The sequence below is a fragment of the Balaenoptera acutorostrata genome, chromosome 7 (assembly GCF_949987535.1).
Source record: "Balaenoptera acutorostrata chromosome 7, mBalAcu1.1, whole genome shotgun sequence".
NCBI lineage: Eukaryota > Metazoa > Chordata > Mammalia > Artiodactyla > Balaenopteridae > Balaenoptera > Balaenoptera acutorostrata.
Window position 1 is genome coordinate 101,514,322 of NC_080070.1, and position 26,410 is coordinate 101,540,731.

Below are 26,410 nucleotides of genomic sequence, written 5' to 3' on the forward strand. Positions count from 1 at the left end.
TTTAGAATTTTATTTCATTCGTTTATAACCTATTTTGGTCTACATATGTGTGCGTATGCTTCCTTACTGTGATGTTCAAATTTTTAAAAACCACTTACTCTGCACCTACTGTAGGCAAAGTACTGTTATTAACTCTGCAGAATATAAAAAGGGGTTTTACAATGAAGTAGAAAAGATTAAGTACACTAATTATTTTAATACAAGGTTGAACGTGATGGAGATTAGGGAAGAAAATTAAGAACAGATGAGAAGGATCTCAGAAATTTGAACTTTATTCTGAAAGAAAAGAGGTTTGGGGCATGTTAACTTCATTAATACAATTTTATGTGCTTCTCAAATGTACTATGTCTAACTTACCTTATTTCTAGAAACTTCTATCCAAAACTATCAATAAACTTGATTGCTATATTCAATACATATAGTTAATCCCAGCCTGAATGAATGCTCCGAACCCTCCCCCACGTATGGCTGTGGATAAACGACTTGTAAAAAAAAAAAACAAGCGAGCTTGTAAGTGGGGCCACCTGTGCAGTCCAAAAATTTATTGACAGGGGGGTTGTTTCCAACTCTACCTACAAATGAGACCCCCTTCATCAAGCGCTTGTAATCTGCTCTAGGTCTTACACTTCTCATGGAATCAAACGCTTCACCCTTTGGTCAAGAACTGCGGTAGCAGTGGGTCAACGGGGGCGGGAACTCAGGACATCAGCGAAGGCCCAGGAGCGTGGAGGGCAGAGTTGAAATGAGGAGCCTCCAGAAATCAGGTGTCCCCAGGACACCCGGAAGGGAAGGGGACAGCAAGTCCCTGGAGAAACAGGTTGGCTAGGCCAGCACCCAGACGCCAGGGGGCCGGGCGGAGGGGAGTGGTCACGCCGAGACAGGAAAACTTTCTGCAAAGCTTAGGGTTGAGTCCACCACTTGGGCCCAGGTGCGGAGCAGGACAATCCCCCAACCCCATGGCCCGGCCAGACCCCGACTCCTTACCGTCCTGCAGGAGCTCCCGGACAGTCGCTGCAGCCGCTCCGGAGCCCAGAGCCGGACGGCCAGACAGAGCGAGGCCGCCGTCGCCACCTTCCATGTTGGCAGGTGCCGGGGAGATGGCGTCAGCAGCGGCGCGCCCCGCCCAGGTCATGACGCAGAATCCCGGCGCCGCCAGCTCCGCCCAGCCCGCGGCTCCCTGCTGTTCTGGAGATTGCATTCTGCTGCAGCTGGTGGACCGATCCTGTCTGGGAGCGGCGTGGGGGCTCAGAGTAGGTGGGCGCTGAGGGCCCAGCGCACCAGGGAAGCCGAGGTCGTGGGGCCGGCGCTTTCTTCCGCGTCCCGCCGCACTCCTGGGGCGGGCGGCGTTCCCTGGGCGGAAGAGAAGGTGAGCGCCGGAACGTGGCCGCAGCGCTCACCTCTAAAGCAAGTATTTAACCTGAGAATGGGACCTCTCGATGGAGGCACTAGAAGAGAACGGAGGTTTCTGGTAGCTTCGTGTGCACGCCACAAGCACAGCTGGCGGGCGTTAATAGCTACCCACCTGTATCTATCACATACCTTGCTTCGCGTTCTTGGGATAAAGGCAGGCGGGAAAAGCTTGGCGAGGAAAGTTGCCAGGGATGAAAGTGGGGAGAATTAGGGAGAGCCGAGAGTCGGTTAAGTAGGAAGACTGAACCAGGAATAGATAAGTGGGACTCAGTCTCTGCCTACCCTCCCATGAGACAGTGACCTTAGGCTTTTTCTACCGCTTAGTTTCAGCCACGTGTCCTGGGCGACGCCAGACTTTTACTTGTTACAAATTGATGGATTTTTCATCTCTCAACTAACAGTATTGGAGCTGTAAAATCATCAGGTTAGTTCCCGTTATATCTTCTCCGCTGTTACATCGGCAGTATTCACCTGTATTTCTCCCACGATAAATACTAGTAAGTTAACAGGTCAACCACACGTGTGCAAGAAGGTTAAGCATTTCTAACGTAAAAAGAAACGTTAACTTTTCCTTCGTGTACAGTAAGTATGTACGCAGGGAACCTATTTTTCCCAGTGCCAGAGCTAAAGTTTTTCTTGATTCAGCTAACGGATTTTCGAGAATGTGATAGTAGTACTTAGCTGTGCCAAACGCCTTTCGAACATATTAGATGCTCGTAACAACTCAAGTATGTCTCAGTACACTGCATTATGCTTTCTCTTTGTCACAGAGGTTCTTCCCTAATATACTTTGATTTCAATCACGGTGTGAATAGGATTGAATATTCTCAGTGGAGGTCTCACAAATTGCCAAGGACAGTGTGCTGAGATTCACATTAGGTTTCATTATCTATAATACACAAAATTTGACTTTAATAATTTTTTAATATTAATGATGAATAAGCATTATCTTTGAATTTTAGATTGTTTTTCCTTCCCTGGCTTTTACATTGAAAATTTTCAGAAAAGTTGCACAATATTCATTCATTCAATGAAGAGTTTTTAGTCTCTACTATATGTACCAGCATGAGTGTACAAACATTAGACTCAATCCCTGTCTTATCCCAAAGGAGCTAATAGGTAGGTAGAAACCCATTTAAACAAACAGTATTACCAGGTGCTTTGGAGGATGTTGATTTGTTTATTCCCAAGCTTGGCTGCCCATTAAAATCACCTGGAGAGCTTTAACAACCACTGATGCTTGCATCCTATGCCCAGAGATTCACATGTAATTGCTCTGGGGTATGGTTTGGGCATCCTGCTTCCTAAAATCTCACCAGATCATTCTAATATACAACCAAGATTAAGAACTACTGATTTATTCATTCAGCAAATATGTATTAAGGGAGGCCTTCTTTGTGCCATGTACTGGGACTACAAGAATGAATAAGTACCACCTGTTGCACATGGATAAATACCTCTGGAGAGGTAGAAGTTCAGTTACACAAGGTCAGGGAACAGTGCACTGGTTACAACAAATTCCCCTTGATACTCTATGGTCTTTTGATCTATTTAGCTGGGTACCATCATACAAACTGGACTTGTCATATTACTTTTAACTCTGCCTTGCATAATTACTGTTTTTGCATAATTATTTTTAAGCTCTGTATTTGTTGCCTGTTAAACGTTTGTAGAAACAGCTTACCCAATAGGGTGACTCTAGCTCAGTGCTTCAAGATGATCTCCAGTGCTTACAACCTAGATGGAATATAGACTTTAGATGGGAAATTCCTGAGTGTTCTTCCTCATGCTCCTCCTTGTTACTCAAACGTGGCTTCAGTGGTTTCCAGTCGGTATGCATTTTCCCTCTGACGTGGGACATGACAATCAGGAAACGCTCTTCCTGGTACCAAGGGACAAAACCCACTAAATATGGACAACCTGACTCGATCAGCAATGCTTGTGAGGAAAGATCTTGATCAAAAGAGGGAAATGTGAAAATAAAGAAAACTTCATTTAAAGTCGAGTCATGAAGCCCTGAAGGGAAAGCTCTCATGTATGCACCACTTGTGGCTGCCTGCATAACCAGCAGGAAGAAGAACAATAAAAATTATTTTAACAACAGCAACAAAAGAATGAATAAGAGTGAAATTATTCTTGCTAAAGTCACAATGACCTAGTTGCCATTGGACACTTTTTACTCTTTACTTAACTCTTCCGTGACGTTTAAGATGTTTATCCCCTCCCTCCTTCGTAATACTATTCCCTCTCTTAACTTTTGAATATCACGTTTCAGATTTATTCCTCCCAGCTCCAGAGTTCATCTCTCTGTCTCCTTTACATTCTTTTTTTCCCCCCTTTTACTTAAATGTTGGTGCTTCTAAGGATTTCTACAAGATATGGCATCCATAAGTACTTTGTCCATGTTTTTAGTTTCAACATATTACCTAAAGGTTAAAGACTTATCTCTAGCTTTTTCTTTAGTACCATATCTATATAACCAGTTACGAGGCATCACCACCTGGAAATCCCCTGAGCACCTCAACTTCAATGTGCCCAAGTGTGGACTCATTTCCCTCCCAAAGCCTGTTCCTCCTTCTAGTTCTCTGTCTCACTGATTGGAATGGCCATCCGCCCAGTCTCTAAAGCCAAAAGTGTACACATCATCCTAGAATTCTTTCTTATTACACAACACGTGCTGTCATCAGGTGATTTCCACCTCCTAAATGTCTTGCTAGTTTATTTTTATTTCTAAATAGCTCCTAAATGTGTTCCCTTTCCTCTATCCTCATTCCTGGAGTCCCAGGTCAGATACTCATTATGCACGGCTTGGTCTACTAAAGTGGCCTCCTTATTGATATTATACCAATAACCCTAACCCCTCCATCAAAATCTTTCTGAATCAGAAATCTGACCATGTCATTTCTCTGCTAAAATTTTTCAATTACAACTAGTATACAAGGAGAGACAAACAACTTACACAAAAATATATGCCCAGGGAAGTATGTCATTTGCACAAGTTAACATGTTGAGTGCATATGTAAAAATCACCCACAGAGGAGGAAAAATGGCTGAGAACCAAGGCCCTACAGTTTAAAATCTAAAATATCTTAACCTGGTGTATAGGCCCTCTCATGCCCTTTCTAGTCTAGTTACAACTCAAGTAATGCTGAACTGTTGTTAATGGTTCACTGAAAACATCAAGCATTTTCATGCTGCTGTGGCTTTATACGTGTTCTCTGTAACTGGACACTTCCCCATCTCCCATGTAGTGTCAGCTCAAGATTTCCTTCATCCTTCGTTGACTTCCCTCACTTCTCTAGACAGTTATTTCTACAGTGCTTAAATTGTGTTTGAGTGTGTGTATTAGCATGATTGTGTTGTGTAAGTTTGTCTAATACATTTTCAAGGACACAGAAAATATATTTTCATCTGTGTTCCCAACATGTAGCAGAAACTTGATATTTGTTGAATGAATAAAAACAAGATCAACTGGGATTCCGAGAAGATTGTCAGAGTCATCAGGATGGGGGATTATGAGTACAGAGACTGTGAGCCAGTGAAAATGGGCTCAAGGTTTAATTAAAGGTACCACTTAGTTGGCACACCTGCAGGAGATGGAGAGTGAAGGACAAGCCCCAAGTTTCTGACTTGAGTGCGTAGGGATGGATGGTGATGGCATAACCAGGGTCTGGAATGCAAGGGAGATGAGACAGGTTTGATTCATGAAAAGGCAACTACCTTTCTTTTGCTTTATACTTTACCTATGTAGGTGGCTTACATCTTTCTAATCATGAATTTTTGTTTAAAAAAATAAGCTAGTAACTATAAATTTTTATTAAGTCAAACAATAACAGTGATAAAGTGATGAACAGTGATCAGTAAAACTAGCTTATCTTTTTTTTTTTAAACGTTAGCAAACCCCTTTTTATTTTTTATTTTTTATTTTTTTAATTTATTTATTTTATTTTTGGCTGTGTTGGGTCTTCGTTTCTGTGCGAGGTCTTCCTCTAGCTGTGGCAAGCGGGGGCCACTCTTCATCACGGTGTGCGGGCCTCTCACTGTCGCGGCCTCTCCCGTTGCGGAGCATGGGCTCCAGACGCGCAGGCTCAGTAGCTGTGGCTCATGGGCCTAGTAGCTCCGCGGCATGTGGGATCTTCCCAGACCAGGGCTCGAACCCGCGTCCCCTGCATTGGCAGGCAGAATCTCAACCACTGCGCCACCAGGGAAGCCCAAAACTAGCTTATTTTATTCCACCTGTACATTCTACCTAAGGAAATTGAAATTATTGGTTTATATTTAGGTTATAACAGTACTTTCAGGATTAGCCAGGCAAAAAATTGCATGTGGAGCAATTAGACCTTTCTACAGTTGGCCCATATTTGTTTTTAAGTTGGTAAGGCCAAAATTGGAATATGGAAAGCAGCCAACACTATGAAATGATAGGATTTTAAGTACAGTATAGCAACTATAAAACACAGGAATTACCTAATTTAATCACTTGTCCCTCTTTGGGTATAATAGTGATTTACTATGCAATTATGTGATTACAATTGAGATTTTCATGAAACGATGTTCATGAAACATTTAAATGCTTAAAAATAATAATTAAAGGTTTGTTTGCCTTCTGATTCAAATAAAAAGAATAGGATTTGAGCATAAGAATAAACATATTCTTATATACAGGGAGATCAGCTCGGTGTTTTGTGACCACCTAGAGGGGTGGGATAGGGAGGATGGGAGGGAGACGCAAGAGGGAGGGATTATGGGGATATATGTATACATATAGCTGATTCACTTGGTTATACAGCAGAAACTAACACAACATTGTAAAGCAATTATACTCCAATAAAGATGTTAAATAAATAAATAAACCAGTACATCTTTTGAAATGCTAACTACTTAAAGTTGTTCTGTTACTGCCATTTAACTTTCCTGGATAAAACAAGGTATTTCGAAGTGCCAGACATACACAGTACTATATACGAAATGATTCAAATCAAATTTGTTGGTTAATCAATGCCAAACAAAGTAAAATGGAAAATCTAAAAAGTAACATGGAAAATCGTAATATGTATCCTAGGAAGATATCTTGTGGTTTTCCACATCCTGAGCATTTATAAATTTGAGCAGAAAATGTTACAATAGTGGGTTAAGTATAGAATTCAAAACTGTTAGTGTTTGACTTGAACAAGGGTAATTTGTACAGAATATAAACGTCATAATTGCACAGTGTGCTGAAAACTATCTGTGATTTATAAATAGAGGCAGAATTCAGTAGTATCCCATTTGATACTGTGAAAAGAAGCTAAAAAGATTCCTAAGCCCACAAACCTGATGAAAAATACGTGTTCTTGGCAATTGAAATTGTAAGAATGATGGGATTCATCAAGTGAAAGTGCCTTTTCTCTACGCAAACTGATTATCTTTTTCAGATTTGAAACAAATCTGTATTTATGAAGAGTGACTGCATGCAAACCACAACATGTCAAGAAAGAAAAAAAGATCCAATAGAAATGCTTCATTCTGGGCAGCTGGTAAAAGTCTGCGCCCCAATGGTGCGATATTCAAAGTAAGTATTGTTAAATGGTTAATGAGCTTAGGTGTGATTTCCTTTTTATGCTCTGACTTCTTAAAAGTAAGACCACCCCACCACATGGGATCTTCAAACGCCTAGCTTTGGGACCAGGATCCGGGCTGGAGTCCTCATGCTGCCAACTGCCTGGTATGTATATGATCTAAGTGGTCAGACAGTATTTGTCTTTTTGAGACTGGCTTATTTCACTGAGCATAATATCCTCGAGGTTCACCCATGTTGTACCATGTATCAGAACTTCCTTCCTTTTTAAGGCTGAATAATATTCCATTGTATGTATAAACTACATTTTGTTTATCCATTCATCCCAGCTTGAGTTGCTTCCATCTTTTGACTCTTGGGAATAATGCTTCTGTGAACATGGATATATAAATATCTTTTTGAGACCTTGCTTTCATTCTTTGTGGTATATGCCCAGAGGTGGAATTGCTAGATCATATGACAAATCTATTTTTAATTTTTGAGGAATTGCCCTGCTATTTTCCATAGCAGCTACACCATTTTATATTCCTACCAGCAGTACACAAGAGTTTAGTCTCTCAGCGTTCTCATCAACACTTGTTGTCTTCCAGGGGTTTTTTGTTGTTTTAATAGCCATCCTAATGGATGTGAATTATCTCATTGTGGTTTTTATTTGTATTTTTCTAGTGATGTTGAGCATCTTTTCATGTGCTCATTGGCTATTTGTATATCTTCTTTGGCACAATGTCTCTTCTAGCCCTTTGCCCATTTTTGAATCAGATTGTTTGGTTTTTTGTTGTTGCTGTTGTGTTTACTCTGGAGTTTTGAGAATTCTCTATACTAGATACTACTCTTGTCAGATATGTGGCTTGCATATGTGTTCTCCTAGCATGTAGCCTGTCTTTTCATCCTCTTAACAGGGGCTTTAGCAGAGCAAAAGTTTTTATTTAATGATGAAGTCCATTTTATCAATTTTTCCTTTTGCAAATTGTGCTTTTGTTGTCAAGTATAAGAAATTTTTATGTAGCTCTAGATATTAAAGATTTTGTCCTATGTTTTTTCTAAAAGTCTTTTAGTTTATGGTTTACATTTAAGTTCATAATTTTTAATTAATATCTGTGTAAGTGTGAGACTTAGGCTGAGGTTTGTTTGTTTTTGTTTTTGTTTTTTTGCCTGTGGATGTCTAATTACTCCAGCACCATTTGTTGAAAAGGCTATCTTTCCACTATTGAATTACTTTTGCATTTTCATCAAAACTCAGTTGAGCATGTTTGTATGGTTCTTCTTCTGCATTCTCTGTTCTAATCCATTGATCTATATGTCTGTCCCTCTACCAATACCACACAGTCTTGATTACTGTAGCTGTATAATGTCTTGAAATTAAATAAACTTAATAAATCCCACTTTTCTTTTTCAAAATTGTTTTAGCTATTCTAGTTCCTTTGCCTTTCCAAATAACTTTTAGGATGATCTTTTCTATACCTACAAAAAAATCCTGCTGGATTTTCCATAAGAATTGTATGAAAAATGCATATCAATTTGGGGAGAACTGAATTCCCTACTGTGTTGAGTCTCCTCATGAACACGGTATGTCTCTCCATTTATTTAGATCTTCTTTGATTTCTTTCATCAGTGTCGTATAGTTTTCAGCGTACAAATTCTGTACATATTTTGTAAGGCTTACACTCAGTTATGGTACTTTTAATTTCAGTGTCCATGTGTTCATTGCTGGTGTATAGAAGTAAAATTGCTTTTTGTGTGTTGATCTTACATTATGTGAACTTGCTATGTTTACTTATTGGTTCTAGGACATCCCTCTTACAAATTCCTTAGGATTATCTAAGTAGACAATCATGTCATCTGCAAGTAGAGATAGTTTTACTTCTTCCTTTCCATCAGATGCCTTTTGTTTCTTTTTCATGCCTTATTGCACTGACTAGAAGTTGCAGCACTGTACTGAGTAAGAGTGATGAGAGCAGACATCTTTCCCTTGTTCTTGATCTGGGGGGAAAGTATTCTTTCACCTATAATTGGGTTGGCCAAAAAGTTCATTTGGGTTTTTCCATAAGATCTTACGGAAAGTATACATAAAAATCCTAATATAATATTAAGTGTAGAATTTTTTGTGGATGTTCTTTATCAGGTTGAGAAAGTTCCCTCTATTCCCGTTTTTCTGAGAGGCTTTTTTTTTATTTTTTATTTTTATTTTTTGGTTGTGTTGGGTCTTCGTTTCTGTGCGAGGGCTCTCTCCAGCTGCGGCAAGCGGGGGCCACTCTTCATCGCGGTGCGCGGGCCTCTCACCATCGCGGCCTCTCTTGCTGCGGAGCACAGGCTCCAGACGCGCAGGCTCAGCAATTGTGGCTCACGGGCCCAGCCGCTCCGCGGCATGTGGGATCTTCCCAGGCCAGGGCTCGAACCCGTGTCCCCTGCATTGGCAGGCAGATTCTCAACCACTGCGCCACTAGGGAAGCCCCGAGGCTTTTTTTTTAAGTCATGAATGCTGTTTTGTCCAGTGCTTTTTCTGCATCAATTGATACAATCATGTGATTTTTTTTTTTCTTTAGCCTGTTAATATGATGGATTACAGTGATTGATTCTGAATATTGAAACTTCTGTTTTAACTAGCTTTTTCTGACACCACCACAGCAGGGGAAGGATGAGAAAGCACCACCTCATTACTCTCAGGTGGAGGAAGAAGCCTAGGTTTTCCACTTGGTCTCCTTTGACACCCCGGGGTCACAAGGCTCCTCATTACTGCTGAGCAGGGGTGAGAGTTCCAGCTCCCCATGCAGGGGGTAGCCTGGTAACTGCTGGGCAATGATGAAAGTCCTGGCTCTTCACTAAGCGTTCTCTAACACTACTCCCAGAGGAAGGGAGAAGGGCACCTCACTGCTGCAGGGTTGGTGTGGAATTCCAGGCTCCCCACATGGTCTCCACTGATACCCTCCTTGTTACTGGCCGGCAGGGATTAAAGTCCCAGCTCCCTACCTGGCCTTCTCTAACACCACCGTGGAGGGGTGTTGGAGAACTTTGTGACAGCTTTGGAACGGTACAAGTGTAAGCTCCCCACTCGACCTTCACTTGTGGAGGTGAGGGCCACAGTTTTTTCTCTGGTGTTGGGCTGGAGTAGAGCCATTATTATTTAAAAGCTTGCTAGGCTGCCCCTTTCTTGGTGCTTTGGCTAGAGAGAGTAGGTTTTTGCTGGGGCTGTTTTTGTCTGCACCCATTGCTATTTCCAGGTTGCCAGCTTCTTCAGGTTCAAATCTGGGATAGTTGAGGCAAAAAGAAAACCCAGGGAACTCACCATTGTCGTTCCTTAGGTCCTGTTCAAGGTCACTAGCCTGCCTGCTCTCTTCTCGCCACCTTTCAGAGTTTCCTTACGTTTGTTTTCTATATGATATCCAGAGTTTTTAGTTATACTAAGCAGGAGGAATAGGGAAGAGTACATCTACTGCACTTTCCCATAGGCAGAACTTTTCTCTAATAAATATTAAATATTTAATAATTGACTAAATTAAACTCTGATTATGGTGCTTTCTAAATGCCTAATTAAAGTTTTATATGCTCTCAGGTTGGCTTTTAGAACACTGGTAAGAAAATACAGTTGCGATCTGTGCTATACGCCAATGATAGTTGCTGCTGATTTTATCAGATCTATAAAAGCCAGAGACAGTGAATTTACCACAAACCAAGGTATGTGAAAGCTAGAGTTTGCTGCCTTTGTAAAACTTTAAAAACAAAACAACAAAACTCAACACTCTTGTCTAATCAGAGACAACACAATTTGGAGATTTTATTTTAAAATCTTTCAGTTTCTTATGGTTTTTATAAGTTTTTTACAATATGTTTTTATTCAGTACCCTGTAAACTATGGATAATATATCGAAGTTTTAGTCAGCCCCATTCTCTCACCTAGCCTATTAGGTTAGATTCCTATCTCATTGCCTCCAGTCTTATCCCATTCCAAACTACCCTCCAGACAGCCCCAAGTAACCTCTCTAAAATGTAAATTTGATCACTTCTTCTCCCTGCTCACAATCTTCCTTAGACCTCTCATCGCCTAAAACAGTGGTTCTCAAAGCGTGATTTCCCAGACCACTTAACATCAGCATTATCTGAAAACTTGTTAGAAATGGAAATTCCAGACTCCACCGCAGGCCTACTGAATCTGAAACTCTGGGTATGTGTCGGGCAATCTGTGTTTTAAAAAGCTCTCCAGGTGATTCTGAGCTTGCTAAAGATTGAGAGCCACTGATATAAAGAGTAAAATTCCAGCACGTGTGGATAATACAGAAAGTTCTTCATGATCTGGCCTCTGAATACGTCTTCTGCAGCTTTATCTTCCATCAGTTGATGTAGTAGTAGTTCCATGGCCCACCAACTTTATTCTTCAAAATACTGTTATTTTAAGTCCCTGAACATGCCCTAATCTCTCACACTTCTCTACCTAGAATGTCCTTCTTAGTCAGGCCTATCCCCGTATCCCTATCCCCCTGGGAAAGGACAGTTCGTGCTTCTTAATGCTCTAAAACTGTGACCAAGGAACTTGCCTAATCACCCTCCATTCATGTCCTGTCTCGTAAGCCCTGGCTTTTTGTTGTACTTAATCCTACTGTGCTGTAATTTCCTTCTCACATGCCTGTCTCTCCCACTAGACTATGGGCTTCTTGAGGGTTGGAATTCTTTCTTGTTGATTTGTATCCTCAGCTTCTACCACAGCATTGAAAATATATTTGACCAATAAATGGTTGTTAGATTGAAATTTTATAACTCTCTTGAGTTACAAAGGAGAAAGCACCCTACCTACATCCTCAGGAAAAAGCAAATTCTCCTATCCCTTAGATAATCCTGTAAATCAGTGGATTGCCATAGAAATTCTGAGTCAGTAGAACTAGAGCGATACCCAGAAATCTGCATTTTGGTTAACACCAGTGAATCTCATACAGGTAGTCCTCAAAAAAAACTTTAGAAAAGTTAAAATACATCTATTCAGAATTTATAACACCCAAAGATGAGAAAAATGTGTCCTTTAAAACCTAGGATAGCTCTGATACATTTGGCTATGTTAAAATTTAGACTTTTATATATAAAAAAAGAGCACAGATATTCTCAAGACAAATGAAAAACTGGGGAAAATATTTATAATATTTTTGATGTTTATGATAGATAGCAGAGCTAATTTCTTTGTTTTTTTTTATTTAAATAATAAGAAAAAAGGAGCAACTAAAAGAAAAATTGTACATAGAGAACTACGCAAAGAATATGGAGAGAAAGGCTACAAATAAAAAAATATGCTGTTGGGTATACAGTGTACGATAAGTTGTAAGGAAATCAAAACTGTCATCCACATTGGTGTATATCTATATCGGTAAACTCTTGAAAGAAGATTTTGTAATATCTTTCAAAATGTTAGATGCCTGCCCAGCAGTTATACTCCTAGGAATTTACTTCATGAATATACTCACAAAAGCATGTACATGGAGTATCTTCATCGCAGCATTGTTTGCAAGAGCCACAAATGAAAAATAATCTATGGTCCATTCATCACAGTGGAATACGCCACTAAAAAGAGGAAAATAGGTCTGAATACAGGTCCCAGATACATCCAGGGGAAAACACAATGTGGATAGCAACGTACATAGAATGTTCACATTTGCTTAAATTTTATAGGTATTCATAAAATTGTTCTAGAATGCAGTAAGCTAATTCCCACCTTTGGGAAAGGGGTCTGTTTGGCAAGAGTGTTGTACTTTTCATTTTACCTAATTTTTTACTATTTGAATTTGTACCAAATCTAAATTGCATGTAATTTAAAATATTTTAAATTATTTTAATGCTATCTTGTTTGAACAGATGCTTCTTAGGCTAAAAATAGTTATTGTTACTTTATCCTGTACAGACATTAGAATTTGGTATCTCGTGTACGTGTGTGTGTGTTTCTGTGAATTTTAATGTTGAGCTATTCGTTTTATCAGGTGATTGCCCATTGATTGTTCAGTTTGCTGCTAATGATGCAAGAATTTTATCTGATGCTGCTCGTATAGTCTGTCCTTATGCGAATGGAATAGACATTAACTGTGGTTGTCCTCAGAGGTAAAGCTCAAAGAAGTTGGAAGAATTTTCAGAAAGATTAGGAAAAACTATGTGAACATGGTAAACTATCATTCTGGTATTCCAAAAATTAAAAAGTAAGGAAAATAGAGATAAAGAACTTGGGCTGTAAATAAGAAGCAAGAAAAAATAAGGAAATATTATTTAGAAACATACATGCAAAGATATTTTCTGATGGCTACAACAATATATAGACCCTTGACAAGTTTTTGTCTCACCTCACCACTAGAATTTTTTTTATGTGTGGATCTGCCTTGAACCTCATCCATAAGTAATTATGTGAGACTGATGTTTATGGCAATCCCTAAAATGTATTTTTACTGCTATGTCAGACATACTTGCTCTAAACACTATGATTCTATGATTTGGGAGATCACTTGTTTTCTCTTACTTAATTTCAATTATAAGAAAACCTTCTTATAATTACCTTTTCTTCCTATACCATAGTTATTTGGTTGAGTCTGAGTAACTGGGTGTTGATAGGATGTACTTATTTTGACGATAATATCCCTACCTTCCTGGCACAATACTAGATTATCTGTGAATAATTCAAAATGTGTTCAAAGAATAAGATCGAGGTTTTATGTATAGCATAATCCAAATCAGATTAGATATATTTGAATACTCATTAGGAGAGTTCAGTAAGCTGTTTAGTGGTATTGGAATGCTGTAAGCCAAAAATATCTTTCTACTCTTAAGATTAATAAAACCTCTTGTTATGTACAATAAACATCAAATTTGGAATTTAAAAAATCTGAAGTAATTGCAATTACAAATACTTAAATCTGTTTTGGTTGAATGAACTTTAATTTTCTCACTTGCCAGTGAAAACCATTTCCCCTAAGTATTTCTTGATCTGGGAACATGTTTTCCTAATCTCGATACACTTAGAAATGTTGGATCTATGAATTTTAAAAATCTGGTTCCATTCCAGGTTGCTAGGTAGAGAAATAATAAATGCACTTACTGTGCTTTTAGAATTGTATCTTCTCTTCCAGCTGATAACAATTTATTTGTTTTTGTGTTTACTTTATGAAGGTGGGCATTGGCAGAAGGTTATGGAGCTTGCTTAATAAACAATCCAGAGCTTGTTCGAGACATGGTGAAACAAGTAAGAAATCAAGTGGAAAACCCCAGATTTTCAGTATCTATTAAAATAAGGTAAAGATAATATTTTAATCTACTGACAAGATAGTCCATTACTAAGGAAATAAAAGAATATTCCTTTTGTCTGAAGGTGTGGAGATGTCTACTCTTAGTAAGTAGGCATCTAGTATATAAAAATGTTAAAACATTTAGTAAATGAATAGATACCATAATTTCTATGTATAATCCAAAACAATTTCTTCTTCGTATTTTTTAAGAAAAATTAAAATATCCCTTTATTATTAAAAAATCTCTCCCAAGAGAAACAACTTTTTCCATGTACTATTTAATTAACTAATGCTAAGAAACATTCCTGATACCAAGAGTAGAAAATAGGAATGATATTTGCACTAAAATTTCAGTGAAAAGAAAATAAACTAAAAATTAGTCTTTTGGTGACAGGTTAAAAACATATTTCAAGATAAATTATTATAATTCTCCCACTTGCAGATTGGAGCATACACAGCAAATATTAAGATAGCACCTTTCAATGAATCTGTGATAGTACTTCGATGAATCTTTCAGTTATCAAAGCCAAAAGAGAGGAGCACTGGGTAAAAGTTATTTGTCATCCTATTGTTGTCAATAGTGAAATAGCTAAATTCAAGGTCTTGAATGGGAACTGATTCCTGAATAAAACCCTCACTGATAGCAGCACGTGGTGATAATATGATATAGCTTAGCTAAACTAAATAATGTAACAGATGAAATATTTTTCTATTTAGTTTATTGATGTTAGCATTAAGATTTGTGCGCTGTGAAAAGATAGATATGATTTTGACATTATAGGATCCATGATGACCTTACAAGAACTGTAGATCTTTGTCGAAAGGCTGAAGCGACAGGGGTTTCCTGGATTACAGTCCATGGAAGAACTGTTGAAGAAAGACATCAGCCAGTTCACTATGAGGCCATTAAAATAATTAAGGAAAGTATGTCTATACCTGTAATTGCTAATGGAGACATCAGAAGCTTAAAAGAAGCAGAAAATGTGTGGCATATTACTGGGACAGATGGTAAGAAATAATTACTTTAGTTTTTTTGTTTTTTAATTAGCAGAAAAATTAAAAAGTGGGGGTGGGAGAATAATGTTAATGTGATTTTCATTATTTTTCTTTCATATGGAGCCATATTTTCCTGTTTTACCAATTTAAGCCAAGCAATTTACTAAAATGATGTTAATCCTTCTACTTAGAAACAACAGATTATTTTAATTGGGGTAAATTAGTTCAGTTAATTCTCTGCCACCATCTCATCCAGTTACTGACCACTAGAGCCTGTAGAATTCGTGAATCCAAGAGTGGTCATAGGAGGCAAAGAAACCCCAGACTGCTATGCAGTTTCATTATCCCCTTCAACTTTGGCATACCAAGCCCTGTGATACCTATTGCTGGATGAGAGTATCAGGTAAACTTCAAGCAAACCCAATTCATGACAATCCAGATTTACTCTAAAAAAAATCCGGAAAACTAATTTTTTAATGTAGAAGTCTTTAAAATATAAGAAAAAAGTCTTGTGAGTTCATTTATACTTAATTGGTTTATAAAAAATATCAAAATGAATTCTTTAATAAGAATTAGTCTAATAGAGAGGCATTGTGAAACCTTGTAATAATACTTTATTTTTGAATATTCTCAGTTTCTTTCATTGAGTTTGACCCCATAACCATGAGTTCTTAATGTGTGGACAAACGTGATGTGCTTTAATTTGTAGGTGTGATGGTTGCAAGAGGACTCTTGGCCAACCCGGCCATATTTGCTGGATATGAGGAAACCCCACTGAAATGCATCTGGGACTGGGTTGACATTGCTCTTGAACTTGGAACTCCTTATATGTGTTTCCATCAACATTTAATGTACATGATGGAAAAGATAACTTCGAGGCAGGAAAAAAGAATATTTAATGCTTTGTCAAGCACGTCAGCAGTCTTAGATTACCTTACAGACCATTATGGGATTGACTGGACTTCCTAAATTATTTTCTGTCTTTAGTGAAACCACCCAGGGTCACATCTTGGTTTTCACTTTGAATCAGTGGCTCTCAAACATTAGTATAAAAACAATGCCCTGACAGAATTTTTAAAAGTCATTCCTAGACCATATCCTCAGAGATTCTAATTCAGTAAATCTCTAGGGTGGACCCAAAATTTAGTGTTAAAGAAGACCCCAGGTGGTTCAAACATTGACAAACATTGCTCTGAATCCTATTATGGATTTAAAACTGTAAGAATTTTTTTCTTAAAGGAATCATGTTTTTAACATTTTTAAATAAATAAAACTTTTTATTTTGATACTAAAAGTATGACTCATGGTATCCGTAAGTTAACATTAGGTATGTTTTAAATGAAAATAAGAGCAGAGAAGTGTGAACAAATTCCAACATCTGTATAAAATGAAAAGGAACAAGAAATTCTGTATAGAATTGCATTCAGGGCTTAAATTAAAAGTTCAAATTGGAAAATCAAACTGCTACTTCCTAATGCATGAATTACACACCTCAAGGTATTTCTTTTAAATTGTATATAATAGAAGTTAATTAGATGTGATGTTTTCTATAATTTAAAACTAAGATTCCATGAAATTCTTTAAATGACATTAAATTTGTTACATTTCGAGCCTTCTAAATCTTTAGAAGATTGAGAGCTTGGTAAATATACCTGTACGTAAAATGATATTAATTTCTGTCCCCCACATCTTAAATATAAAAAATTTGGTAGCTAATCTGGAGATGATTACACAGTCAGCCCTCAGTGCTAGACCACTTTGTATATGGGACTGGAGCATCCACAAATTTTGGTACCCACAAGAGTCCTAGAACCAATGCCCCACAGATACCAAGGGACAGCTGTGTATTTGAAATATTATTTCCTGGAGAACAGTAACCAGGTTTTATTTTTAATTTAAAAACCTAATTTTCATACCCTGTTAATAGTAATGTTATTTTTATGCTTCCCAGCAGTTGATGATAATTTTAACTTTAAAGTTCCATGGTTTAGGGAATTCCCTAGCGGTCCAGTGCTTAGGACTCCCTGCTTTCACTGCCAAGGGCGCAGGTTCAATTCCTGTTGGGGGAACTAGGACCCCTGGAAGCTGCGTGGCACAGCCAAAAAAACTAAAAAAATTTTTAAAAATAAAGTTCCATGGTTTGAGGATGTCACTAACAGAATTTTGTTGGTGGTGAATATGCCACTGCAAGAATTATCTCAGGGACTTCCCTGGTGGCACGGTGGTTAAGAATCTTCCCACCAATGCAGGGGACGCAGGTTCGAGCCCTGGTCCAGGAAGATCCCACATGCCGTGGAATAACTAAGCCCACGTACCACAACTACTGAGCCTGTGCTCTAGAGCCCGCGTGCCCCAACTACTGAGACCACACACTGCAACTACTGAAGCCTGCTGGCCTAGAGCCCGTGCTCTGCAACAAGAGAAGCCACCGCAACGAGAAGCACGTGCACCACACGAAGAGTAGCTAGCCCCCGCTCACTGCAACTAGAGAAGGCCCGCACAGAGCAACTAAGACCCAACGCAGCCAAAAAAAAAAAAAATTATCTCAGGTTAAAACAGTTCCATAATTAAGATATTGGTCTATATTACCAACATAAAAACTGTTACAAGGAGACAATTATCTAAAACTGCTTAATTCAAGGGTTTGGGAGTATTGAATACGTTTTAACATAAGCACTATGTTGCCATATTTTTTTTTTAAGGCACATTCTGTGCTTTCATTTTTCAATTAACAGATCTTTAAAGATAACTGGCTTTTTCATTAAATATGAGTAGTATATTAGCAAATAGGGAGCTATAGTCAAAACTTATCTTTATGTTTGTAAACTCTGAGTGTTACACCAGTGTTCTGAGGACAGCAGCATAATTAAAGTAAGGTGCACAGCCGTTCAAGGAACCAGTGTAGAAAGGCAAGGAGTTCTAAACGCCTCTGATTTTTTTTTTAAGTTCCCTATGGTTAATTTATGTTGTCTTTTTTCTTTTCTATGTAATCAAGTATAATTGTGATAAGAGAAAGCACTGATTTAAATGTGTTTGTTTGTTTTTATAAATGTATTTATTTACTTTTGGCTGCGTTGCTTCTCGCGGGCTTTCTCTAGTTGCGGCGAGGGGGGTGCTACTCTTCGTTTCGGTGCACGGGCTTCTCATTGAGGTGGCTTCTCTTGTTGTGGAGCACGGGCTTTAGGCGGGCTGGCTTCAGTAGTTGTGGCTCGCGGGCTCTAGAGCGCAGGCTCAGTAGTTGTGGCGCACGGACTTAGTTGCTCCGCGGCATGTGGGATCTTCCCGGACCAGGGCTCGAACCTGTGTCCCCTGCATTGGCAGGCAGATTCTTAACCACTACGCCACCAGAGAAGTCCCTTAAATGTGTTTTTATATTCAATAACCACCTCTTGTTTTCACCATTTGTTTAATCTTCCCAAAATAATCGTCTCCAGGAGGAGAATACTTTTATATGCATTCCTGATAAGTTGTTAGTATTAGGGGGGAAAGCTTTAAAAATTTGAGTGTTTTCACGCAATTTGAAAACCTGAAAAATAGTAATTGAAAGAATATACCCATACCCACGTTGTTCTCCTTTCCAGTCAGTCCCCAAACATCACCCGAAAGTGTACTGCCTCTTCCCAGCCCATGGACAAGAGTAGAAAACCTCACACGAAGTGTATGTTGGACGCTACCTATCCTCCTACATTCTCCAAACAAAATGCGGCACAACCAGCTTGTTCCGGACAACGAAACTGTGTCTACGGTAGAATACAAACCAGGAAAGGAGTGTTTTAACCACGTTCACTGAGTGTGCAGCACCCTATCTAACCCTCCCGCCCCGGCGCCTCTCCTTCTCGCCGGACCCCAGCAAGCCCTTTCAGAACGTCGGTTAAGCTCACCCCGCCCACGCAAGCCACACTTTGTTAGAAATGTTAAGTCGGCTCCCCAGAAGTTGCACTTGGGAGCCCCAAGCACCGGATCGGACCCTCTAATCCACCACCAATTAGAAAACAATTATCGCTAATCATCTGTTCGCACGTCCGGCACGTCGCGGGGGACCGGCACCCGAGACCGGAATTGGGAGATGGAGCCTGCGGGGCTGCGGGTGGGGGCGGGGCGCGCTCCCCTCAGCCCGCCGCGGCGTGTGACGTCCCACGCGTCAGCGGCCGCGAAGCAGCGCGGGGAGCCAGGCGGCCTCAGCCAGGGTAAGGCCCGGCGGGACGGCTGGGGGCCGCGGGCCCCGAGGCGGCGTGGAGCGCGGGGTCGCGACTCTCTCGCCGCGGTGGGACCGCGAGGTGGGCTCTGACCCCTCGGCGCGTTCGCTGGGCGGGAGGGCCCCCCGGGCGCGGGCGTTAGCAGAGGCTGGCGTTAGGCTGCTGACGCCGCGAAGCTGGATGGAAAGCACGTCCGCGGTGCCGCCCAGGCCGCCTGGCCGGTTCCGCACGGCTCGCTGGGGAGGTGCAGATGCCGGCCTCCGGGCCCACCCTCGACCCGCTCCCTCCCCTCCCCGCCTCGACCCGCTCCCTCCCCTCCCCCAACTCCCCGGCCCGGGTCACTGCCGGGCGCCTCCCGTTGAGGGGAAAGTCGGATCCCGTAAACCTCCTGGCCGGAAACCTCGCGCCCCCGGGGCCTTTCCTTAAACTGAATTTTCTTGGAAAGGCGGTAGAGTAAAATAAGTGTTTCTTTATTTAGGTGTGAAGAAAAAAAATGACACTTCAATGGGCGGCAGTTGCAACTTTTCTTTACGCTGAAATAGGACTCATTTTAATCTTCTGTCTACCTTTTATTCCTCCTCAGAGGTAGGAAACCTCCCAAGCGTTACAATAATAAATATATGATGAGCTCTTTAGACGGTTTAGTGTGTTAACGGAAAAAGTTTTCTTAAGATTAAAAAGGTTTCAATGCTGTTTATATAAAAGGCGCTGTTTAGAAATAAACTCACAAACCAATTAAGTAATATATGATGACCATATTAAAATATCACATTACATAAAACTTTTTATTATATGTACGAATAACTTTTCCCCCTCCCTTCTGTAGGAAGGGCCTCGTCTTTTCGGTTCTTTTGATTGCAGATGTAATAAAGCAGTGGTCATACTTTTGTCACCTGTCTGTTAGCTTTTACCTTCGTTTTATTGCCCTGAATTACAGCAGTGAACTTAAATAAAAGTAAACGCATAAATGCTGTTTACAGCACAGCATGATGCAGAAATGTTTCAGTGGGGCAGTGGAATGACCATTTGGAAACTTAAGCCAAAAAATGATTCTTAGTTTTGGCCTTACATAATTCATTAGTGTTCGTTTAATGGCAATTTTACTACTTTATCCCCACACAGAATTAATATATATTAAACGTACTAAATATGAAAAGTATCAGAACCATACATTAGCATTAGTTCCTTAGTAAAGGACCTTCGAAGGTCTTTCAGTACTATTTCAATCGAAGCCTTGGCTCACTTTACCCCTGTAATAACCCACTTATTAGGAGTTCAGTTTTACCTCAGGACTGGATAGTGTGAATGATAAAATACACCTGTATAAAAATGTTGCAAGACCTTTGTTCACATAAAAGAAAATAAATGAGATCCTAGAGATAACCCACTGAAATTTAGTAAGATTCCTCTACTGGAAGAGACTTAAGAAAGTTTTTATCTTGACTCAGGGTCCAGTAGTCTTCCACAACTTTTAGCTTGCTTCTTACCTACCTGGATTTCTACTCACTTCTGTTTTTGTCTATCAGCTGTACCATCACTATTTTCTTTCTTACAAAAGGAAAAATTGAATTGTTATGTAGGAAGGGGCCTTTGAGATGATTTTATTCAACCCATTCATTCTATGGGAAAGTGGCCTGACTGAGGTCATCTAGCTGATCTGTGGCAAATTCTGGACTAGAATCTGCCTTTCAGTCTAGTGCTTTTTCTGTTCCATCACCCTACCTCTTATCCTGTTGATTTTGTTTCAAATCCTTACTAATATCCTGTTAAGCTTTTTGGTAATACTTGCAACAGTAGAATCCTATATTCAAGAGAAAGATGTTATTTATAAACATCTGACTTATAAATAAGGCTTAAGAATTTGCAAAAAAAATTTTTGTCAGTTGATCTCTTCTCCATCAAAATCGTGCATAAATTATGGATTTTTTTCCTGCCAAATATAATTTTTTCCTATCCTGAGCAAGTATCTATTTGTTAGATTTGTGTATATGTACATACATTATATAAATATATCCTCATTTTTCAAATATACATAAGAAAAATATGGTATATATGCACACAGATAATTTACAATATGTCCTTAACGTGTGTATCCACATCTTTTTTTACCTTTCATACGTGTAATCACCATACTCTTCAAGGAAAAATCTTCAGTCTTCATTTAATTTGGCTATCTACTTTTTTCTCACATACCCACTGGTTAAAGACACATCTCAGAGATCAGACTGCCTGAGTTTATATCCCAACTCTGCAAGTTACTGTGTGCCCTTGGGCAAGTTATTTACCATCTCTGGCCAGTTTCCTCATCTGTAAAATGGAGGTAATACTAGTATCCAACTCATATGGTGGTTGTGGTGATTAAATGAGCTAAAACATGTACAAGTGCTTAGAAGGGAAGTATGGTAAGGACTCTATGTAGTAGCTATTATTAGCTTTTCCTTGAATGGAGCCTTATTATAAACTGCTCATTGTTCCCTGTAGGGGGTCTCTTTTGTGTTCCCTTTTATACTGTCAATTTACTTGAAATGTGAATTTACATTTGGACCTAGATCAAGGTATTGCCACTTATATTCTCTTTCTTAAAATACAAATCTTTGTAATGTAAAATTTGTATAGCATCCTTGGATGGAAGCATAGAGGCAAAAGAAACTGCATTGGTATCAATCTCTGTCTGCCCCAAACTTAAGGTTATTAGAGTTGTTTTCAAAACATAATAAAGTAAGACCTTTTTTTTTAAGTTGTAAGAATTTGAAATTTACTTAAGTGCTTATTACCTTTATATGTCTCCTTTGGACTCAGTTAATGTGTTACTCATTTAAAATGCCCTTGTGCAAAGTTTGTTACCCTTTCAATTGTGTGATGGATTACTTTGTCACTCTGCCATTTATAATCCATGCTTTCTTACCTCTGTGTCTTTGCTTATACTGTTCATTCCATCTAGACTTTTTTTTTTTTTTAATTTCACTTTCTCTATGTTCAAATATTGATCTGGGTGGTAATTACATGGGTATATACACACATAAAAGTCCATCAAGCTATATATATATTAAATATATATACACACATATAAATTTATTTTTTTTATTTTTTATTTTTTTTAATTTTTTTGGCCACGCTGCGCTGCTTGTGGGATCTTAGTTCCCCAACCAGGGATTGAACCCCGGGCCCTCGGCAGTGAAAGCTCAGAGTCCTAACCACTGGACCGCCAGGGAATTCCCTTTCATGCTACATATTTAAGATTTTTGCTCTTTACTGTATATGTGTAATACCTCAATGATTTTTTAAATTTCCTTATGGTAAAAGTAGAGAAACTTTTTTACTTGGAGTAGATGTTGAAAGTGCATGTATTTTTTTTCATTATAAAAATAAATAGTGCAGAGTCGGACCTCTTACTCCTGAAATGTTGTTAATTGTTAGAACAATAGATCTTTGTTATTTCTGAGTTACTATCCTGATTAGGGAAATGATATAAAGTGATAACTTCTATCAGCAATTTAACATTTTACTATAAGAATTCCTTCTTAAGGTTTTGATCATGTATATTTACTTTAAAAGTTATTTTTACTTTAGAATATTTAAGCCACCAGACAGAAGATAATCAAATGTCAGATTATTATTAAATTTGAAAGAAGTTGTTCTTTATTTCATGAGACATTCTTATTGATAAGAATTGGTAATTCTCTGGTATGACATAAAAAATTAAATTTCTGTAATTATTTTCACTCGCTGCACAATTACCAAAATGTTAATTCAGTGTTTAGAAAGTATCTCAAAATGTCCCTTTGATTTTTTACACCTGATGTAATTATATTGCTTTACAGATGGCAGAAGATTTTTTCATTTAGCGTCTGGGGTAAAATTGCAACTTTCTGGAACAAGGCTTTCCTTACTATTATAGTCCTATTGATTGTTCTGTTTCTAGGTAAGTATTAGATTCCTCCTTTGACTAAGCTTAACTCTAGTTTTTATATTATTATTAACGTATTCATTGACTTTTAATTAATTAAGATGGTGTTGCCATTAGTATACAGTTGAATTTGTATTACATAGTGTATTGATAGTGAATGGAGTAGGTAATTGATATATTGATAAATAGTTGATAGATATTACCGTTACATACGCACAAGCATAAATTGCAGCAGAGTGCAGTACTTCTTAGTCTCTTTTCTGTTGTTTTAAGATTTCAATGCAGTGATGCATAGCCTAGTTTTCAGAGTTACCAGTTACACAGTTATTTGTTATTTTGGTGTCCTAGGCACCCAGGGGCTTAGCTCTTAGGGAGGCAAACAGAGGAATAGAATCACTAGGCCCTCAAAAAGAGTTTTAGATGCAGGCTGTGAATCTTGATTGGATCCTAGTTGAAAAACAACTACAGCACAGATATTTGAGGACTACTGCAAAAATTTGAACATGGACTGGTTGTTAGATAATCTTAGGGAATTTCTGTTAACTTTAGTTGTGATAACAATGTTATTATTACAAAGCAGAAGTCAGCAACCTATAGCCTGCAGACCAAATGCCTATTTTTGTAAATAAAGTTTTATTAGAATATAACCATGCCCATTTGTTTATGTACTGTCTATGCATGAACAACTGCAGAGTGGAGTAGTTGAAACAGAAACGGTGTGGCCTAAAACATTCACTGTTTGCCTTTAGAGAAAAAGTTTACCAACACCTGTAACATAGGAGTATGTCCTAATGCTTAAGAGTTGCATGCTGAAATATTTAGAAGTGTCATGATAGTTACAACTTACTTTCAAATGGTTTTAAAAAAACAAGTAAAGCAAATGTGACAAAATGTTAATTGTTGAATCTAGATAGTGGAATATGGATGTTTATTGTACTAGTTTTTTTTTTTTTTTAAAGAAATTCACATTCTTTTATTTATTTATTTATTTATTTATTTATTTATTTATTTATTTATTTATTTTTGGCTGTGTTGGGTCTTCGTTTCTGTGCGAGGGCTTTCTCCAGTTGTGGCAAGTGGGGACTACTCCTCATCGCGGTGCGCCGGCCTCTCACCATCGCGGCCTCTCTTGTTGCGGAGCACAGGCTCCAGACGCGCAGGCTCAGTAATTGTGGCCCACGGGCCCAGCCGCTCTGTGGCATGTGGGATCTTCCCAGACCAGGGCTCGAACCCGTGTTCCCTGCATTGGCAGGCAGATTCTCAACCACTGCGCCACCAGGGAAGCCCTATTGTACTAGTTTTTCAGCATGTTTGAAATTTTCATGATAACAAGTACCTTAGAAATTAGAAATCGTAAGTAGACTTTTTTTTTTGAAGTGGAAAAGAATAGCTTTATTGCTTTGCCAGGCAAAGAGGGCCACAGTGCGCTAATGCCCTCAAAACTGTGTGTCCTGACCTGGAGGGGGTAGTGAGGAGTTTTATAGTAATGGTTCAAAGAGGGCATGATCCCCTCGTGGACATTCTTCTGACTGGTTGGTGGTGAGGTAATCGGGAGTCAGCATTATCAACGTTCTGGTTCCAACCGGTCTGGGGTCTACGTGCTTGTGGGCAGCATACAGTTAACTTCTTCCACTTGGTTGGGGTTTCAATATCTCAAAAACGTGCAGATTTTTCCATCATTTCCCCTTTTGATTGTAGGTCTTTCACTAGAAACACTGATGAGCAGAATATCTGTCTCTTGATGCCAGGGCGATTCAGCTTCTTGCCATGGGTGCAGATCATGTCCCTTGGTGGTTGACCTCCTTTATATTTGCCCAGGTGCTGGCGGAGGTATTATGACGTCCAGACAAGACTTTTCTCTAAAAGTAGACCTTTAAGGTTCTTATCGAACTGCAAATTCCATGAATCGAAATAGTTACCATGTTTTTTAGAAGGAGTAGCTGAGCTCAGAGAGATTAAGTAACTTGTCTGAGATCACCCAGCTACTTCTTGGCACTTCAGTTTTTGATACCCATTGCAGAGTGTGTTTTCCCTCAGAATTCCCTCAGAGTTGTGTTGTGGGTTAAGTAGGTTTTACAGGGGCCATAACCACCACATATGCCACTGTCTTATGAGAAAATGTTCCTCACATTCCATATTACCAACCTCTGGGGTGGAATCCTCTTTATAAACCAGGATTAACTCGTGTGAGAAGGTATGAGTAGGTAATTGTATCAGGGTATGAATGGGTTTTTGCCTCATTTCAAAATGTATTTGTCTCATGGTAAGTTATTAATGTTACTGATTGAATCTCCAGCCATAGAAGAAATAACACCAAGCGAGTAAAAAGCAATAAGGAAAACAGGTACCAACTTGCCACCAGCTAACTAAATGACCTTTGGAATGGCATTTCATCTTTCTGAGTTTGGTTTATCCATTTGCAAAATAAAGGGAGAGAGGAAATAATCCCTGCAGCTCTTGCTAGCTCTAGAAGTGTATTGTGACCTTCCAACTCTAAAATTATCACAAGAATTTCTACTGAAAACTGCCACATATCCATATAAGGAAGGGGAACTTTAGCCAAGCTTCTTTTGGTTACATATATCAGAAACGAACTTCAGCTCACTTGAGCAAGAAAGGGGAATTTAAAGTAAAACATGGGGTTGTTCCACAGCAGCCCAGGGAAGGAAGGAAGCCAAACTCCTAGGAACTGAAGTGTCCTTTTCGTGTCCCTGCATTTCTCACTGGGTCTACTTCACACCTCTATGGACTCTGATACTCTATTCCCACGGCAGAAAATAGGTACCATACAGCTGCCAAGTTTTGTCAATCCAGCGATATGCAAGGATTAATTAGCCATTTCTTTTTTTTTTTTTTTTTTTTTTGGTCCGTGCTGCACAGCAAGGCATGTGGGATCTTAGTTCCCCTACCAGAGATGGAACCCACGCCCCCTGCATTGGAAGTGCAGAGTCTTAACCACTGGACCGCCAGGGAAATCCCTAACTAGCCATTTCTGAATCCCAATTCCAATTCTAAGGGAAAAAATCTGATCAGCTAGCACCAGGTATCCAATCCTCATCTGAGAAGCTATGGCCAGGGGCAGAGTCACAGAGCAGAATCA

General features: G+C 39.1%; 3 protein-coding genes across 9 annotated transcripts in view; 2 read left to right on the plus strand and 1 right to left on the minus strand.

Moving 5' to 3' along the window:
* COG5 (component of oligomeric golgi complex 5) overlaps window positions 1-1,119 on the minus strand; it is a 285,164-nt gene extending 284,045 nt beyond the window's left edge. The window contains exon 1 of the mRNA XM_007180888.3: window positions 985-1,119. Coding sequence (XP_007180950.1) covers window positions 985-1,078 — 94 coding nt within the window. The 5' untranslated portion in view covers window positions 1,079-1,119. The remainder of the gene's footprint in view (window positions 1-984) is intronic.
* Window positions 1,120-1,150: 31 nt separating this feature from the next.
* On the plus strand, window positions 1,151-16,715 carry DUS4L (dihydrouridine synthase 4 like). 5 transcript variants are annotated; one of them, XM_028166156.2, is made up of 8 exons: window positions 1,151-1,254; window positions 1,735-1,834; window positions 6,825-6,961; window positions 10,518-10,639; window positions 12,922-13,039; window positions 14,096-14,218; window positions 14,993-15,219; window positions 15,917-16,715. In XM_028166156.2, exons 3-8 carry the CDS (start codon window positions 6,846-6,848, stop codon window positions 16,174-16,176), a joined length of 966 nt encoding a protein of 321 aa, XP_028021957.1. In that variant the 5' UTR covers window positions 1,151-1,254; window positions 1,735-1,834; window positions 6,825-6,845; the 3' UTR covers window positions 16,177-16,715. The 5 variants fall into 5 exon arrangements, with proteins under 5 accessions (XP_028021957.1, XP_007180952.1, XP_007180953.1 ...); XM_007180890.2 differs by having other exon boundaries at window positions 1,163-1,366; XM_007180891.2 differs by having other exon boundaries at window positions 1,163-1,250.
* Window positions 16,716-19,276: 2,561 nt separating this feature from the next.
* Window positions 19,277-26,410, plus strand: part of BCAP29 (B cell receptor associated protein 29) — a 40,931-nt gene continuing 33,797 nt past the window's right edge. For 2 of the 3 annotated variants that reach the window (XM_007180893.2, XM_007180895.2), the window contains exons 1-3: window positions 19,277-19,394; window positions 19,882-19,988; window positions 23,225-23,325. In XM_007180893.2, coding sequence (XP_007180955.1) covers window positions 19,897-19,988; window positions 23,225-23,325 — 193 coding nt within the window. In that variant the 5' untranslated portion in view covers window positions 19,277-19,394; window positions 19,882-19,896. Of the gene's footprint in view, window positions 19,485-19,881; window positions 19,989-23,224; window positions 23,326-26,410 lie in introns of all 3 variants that reach the window. The other variant, XM_007180894.2, reaches the window with a different exon arrangement.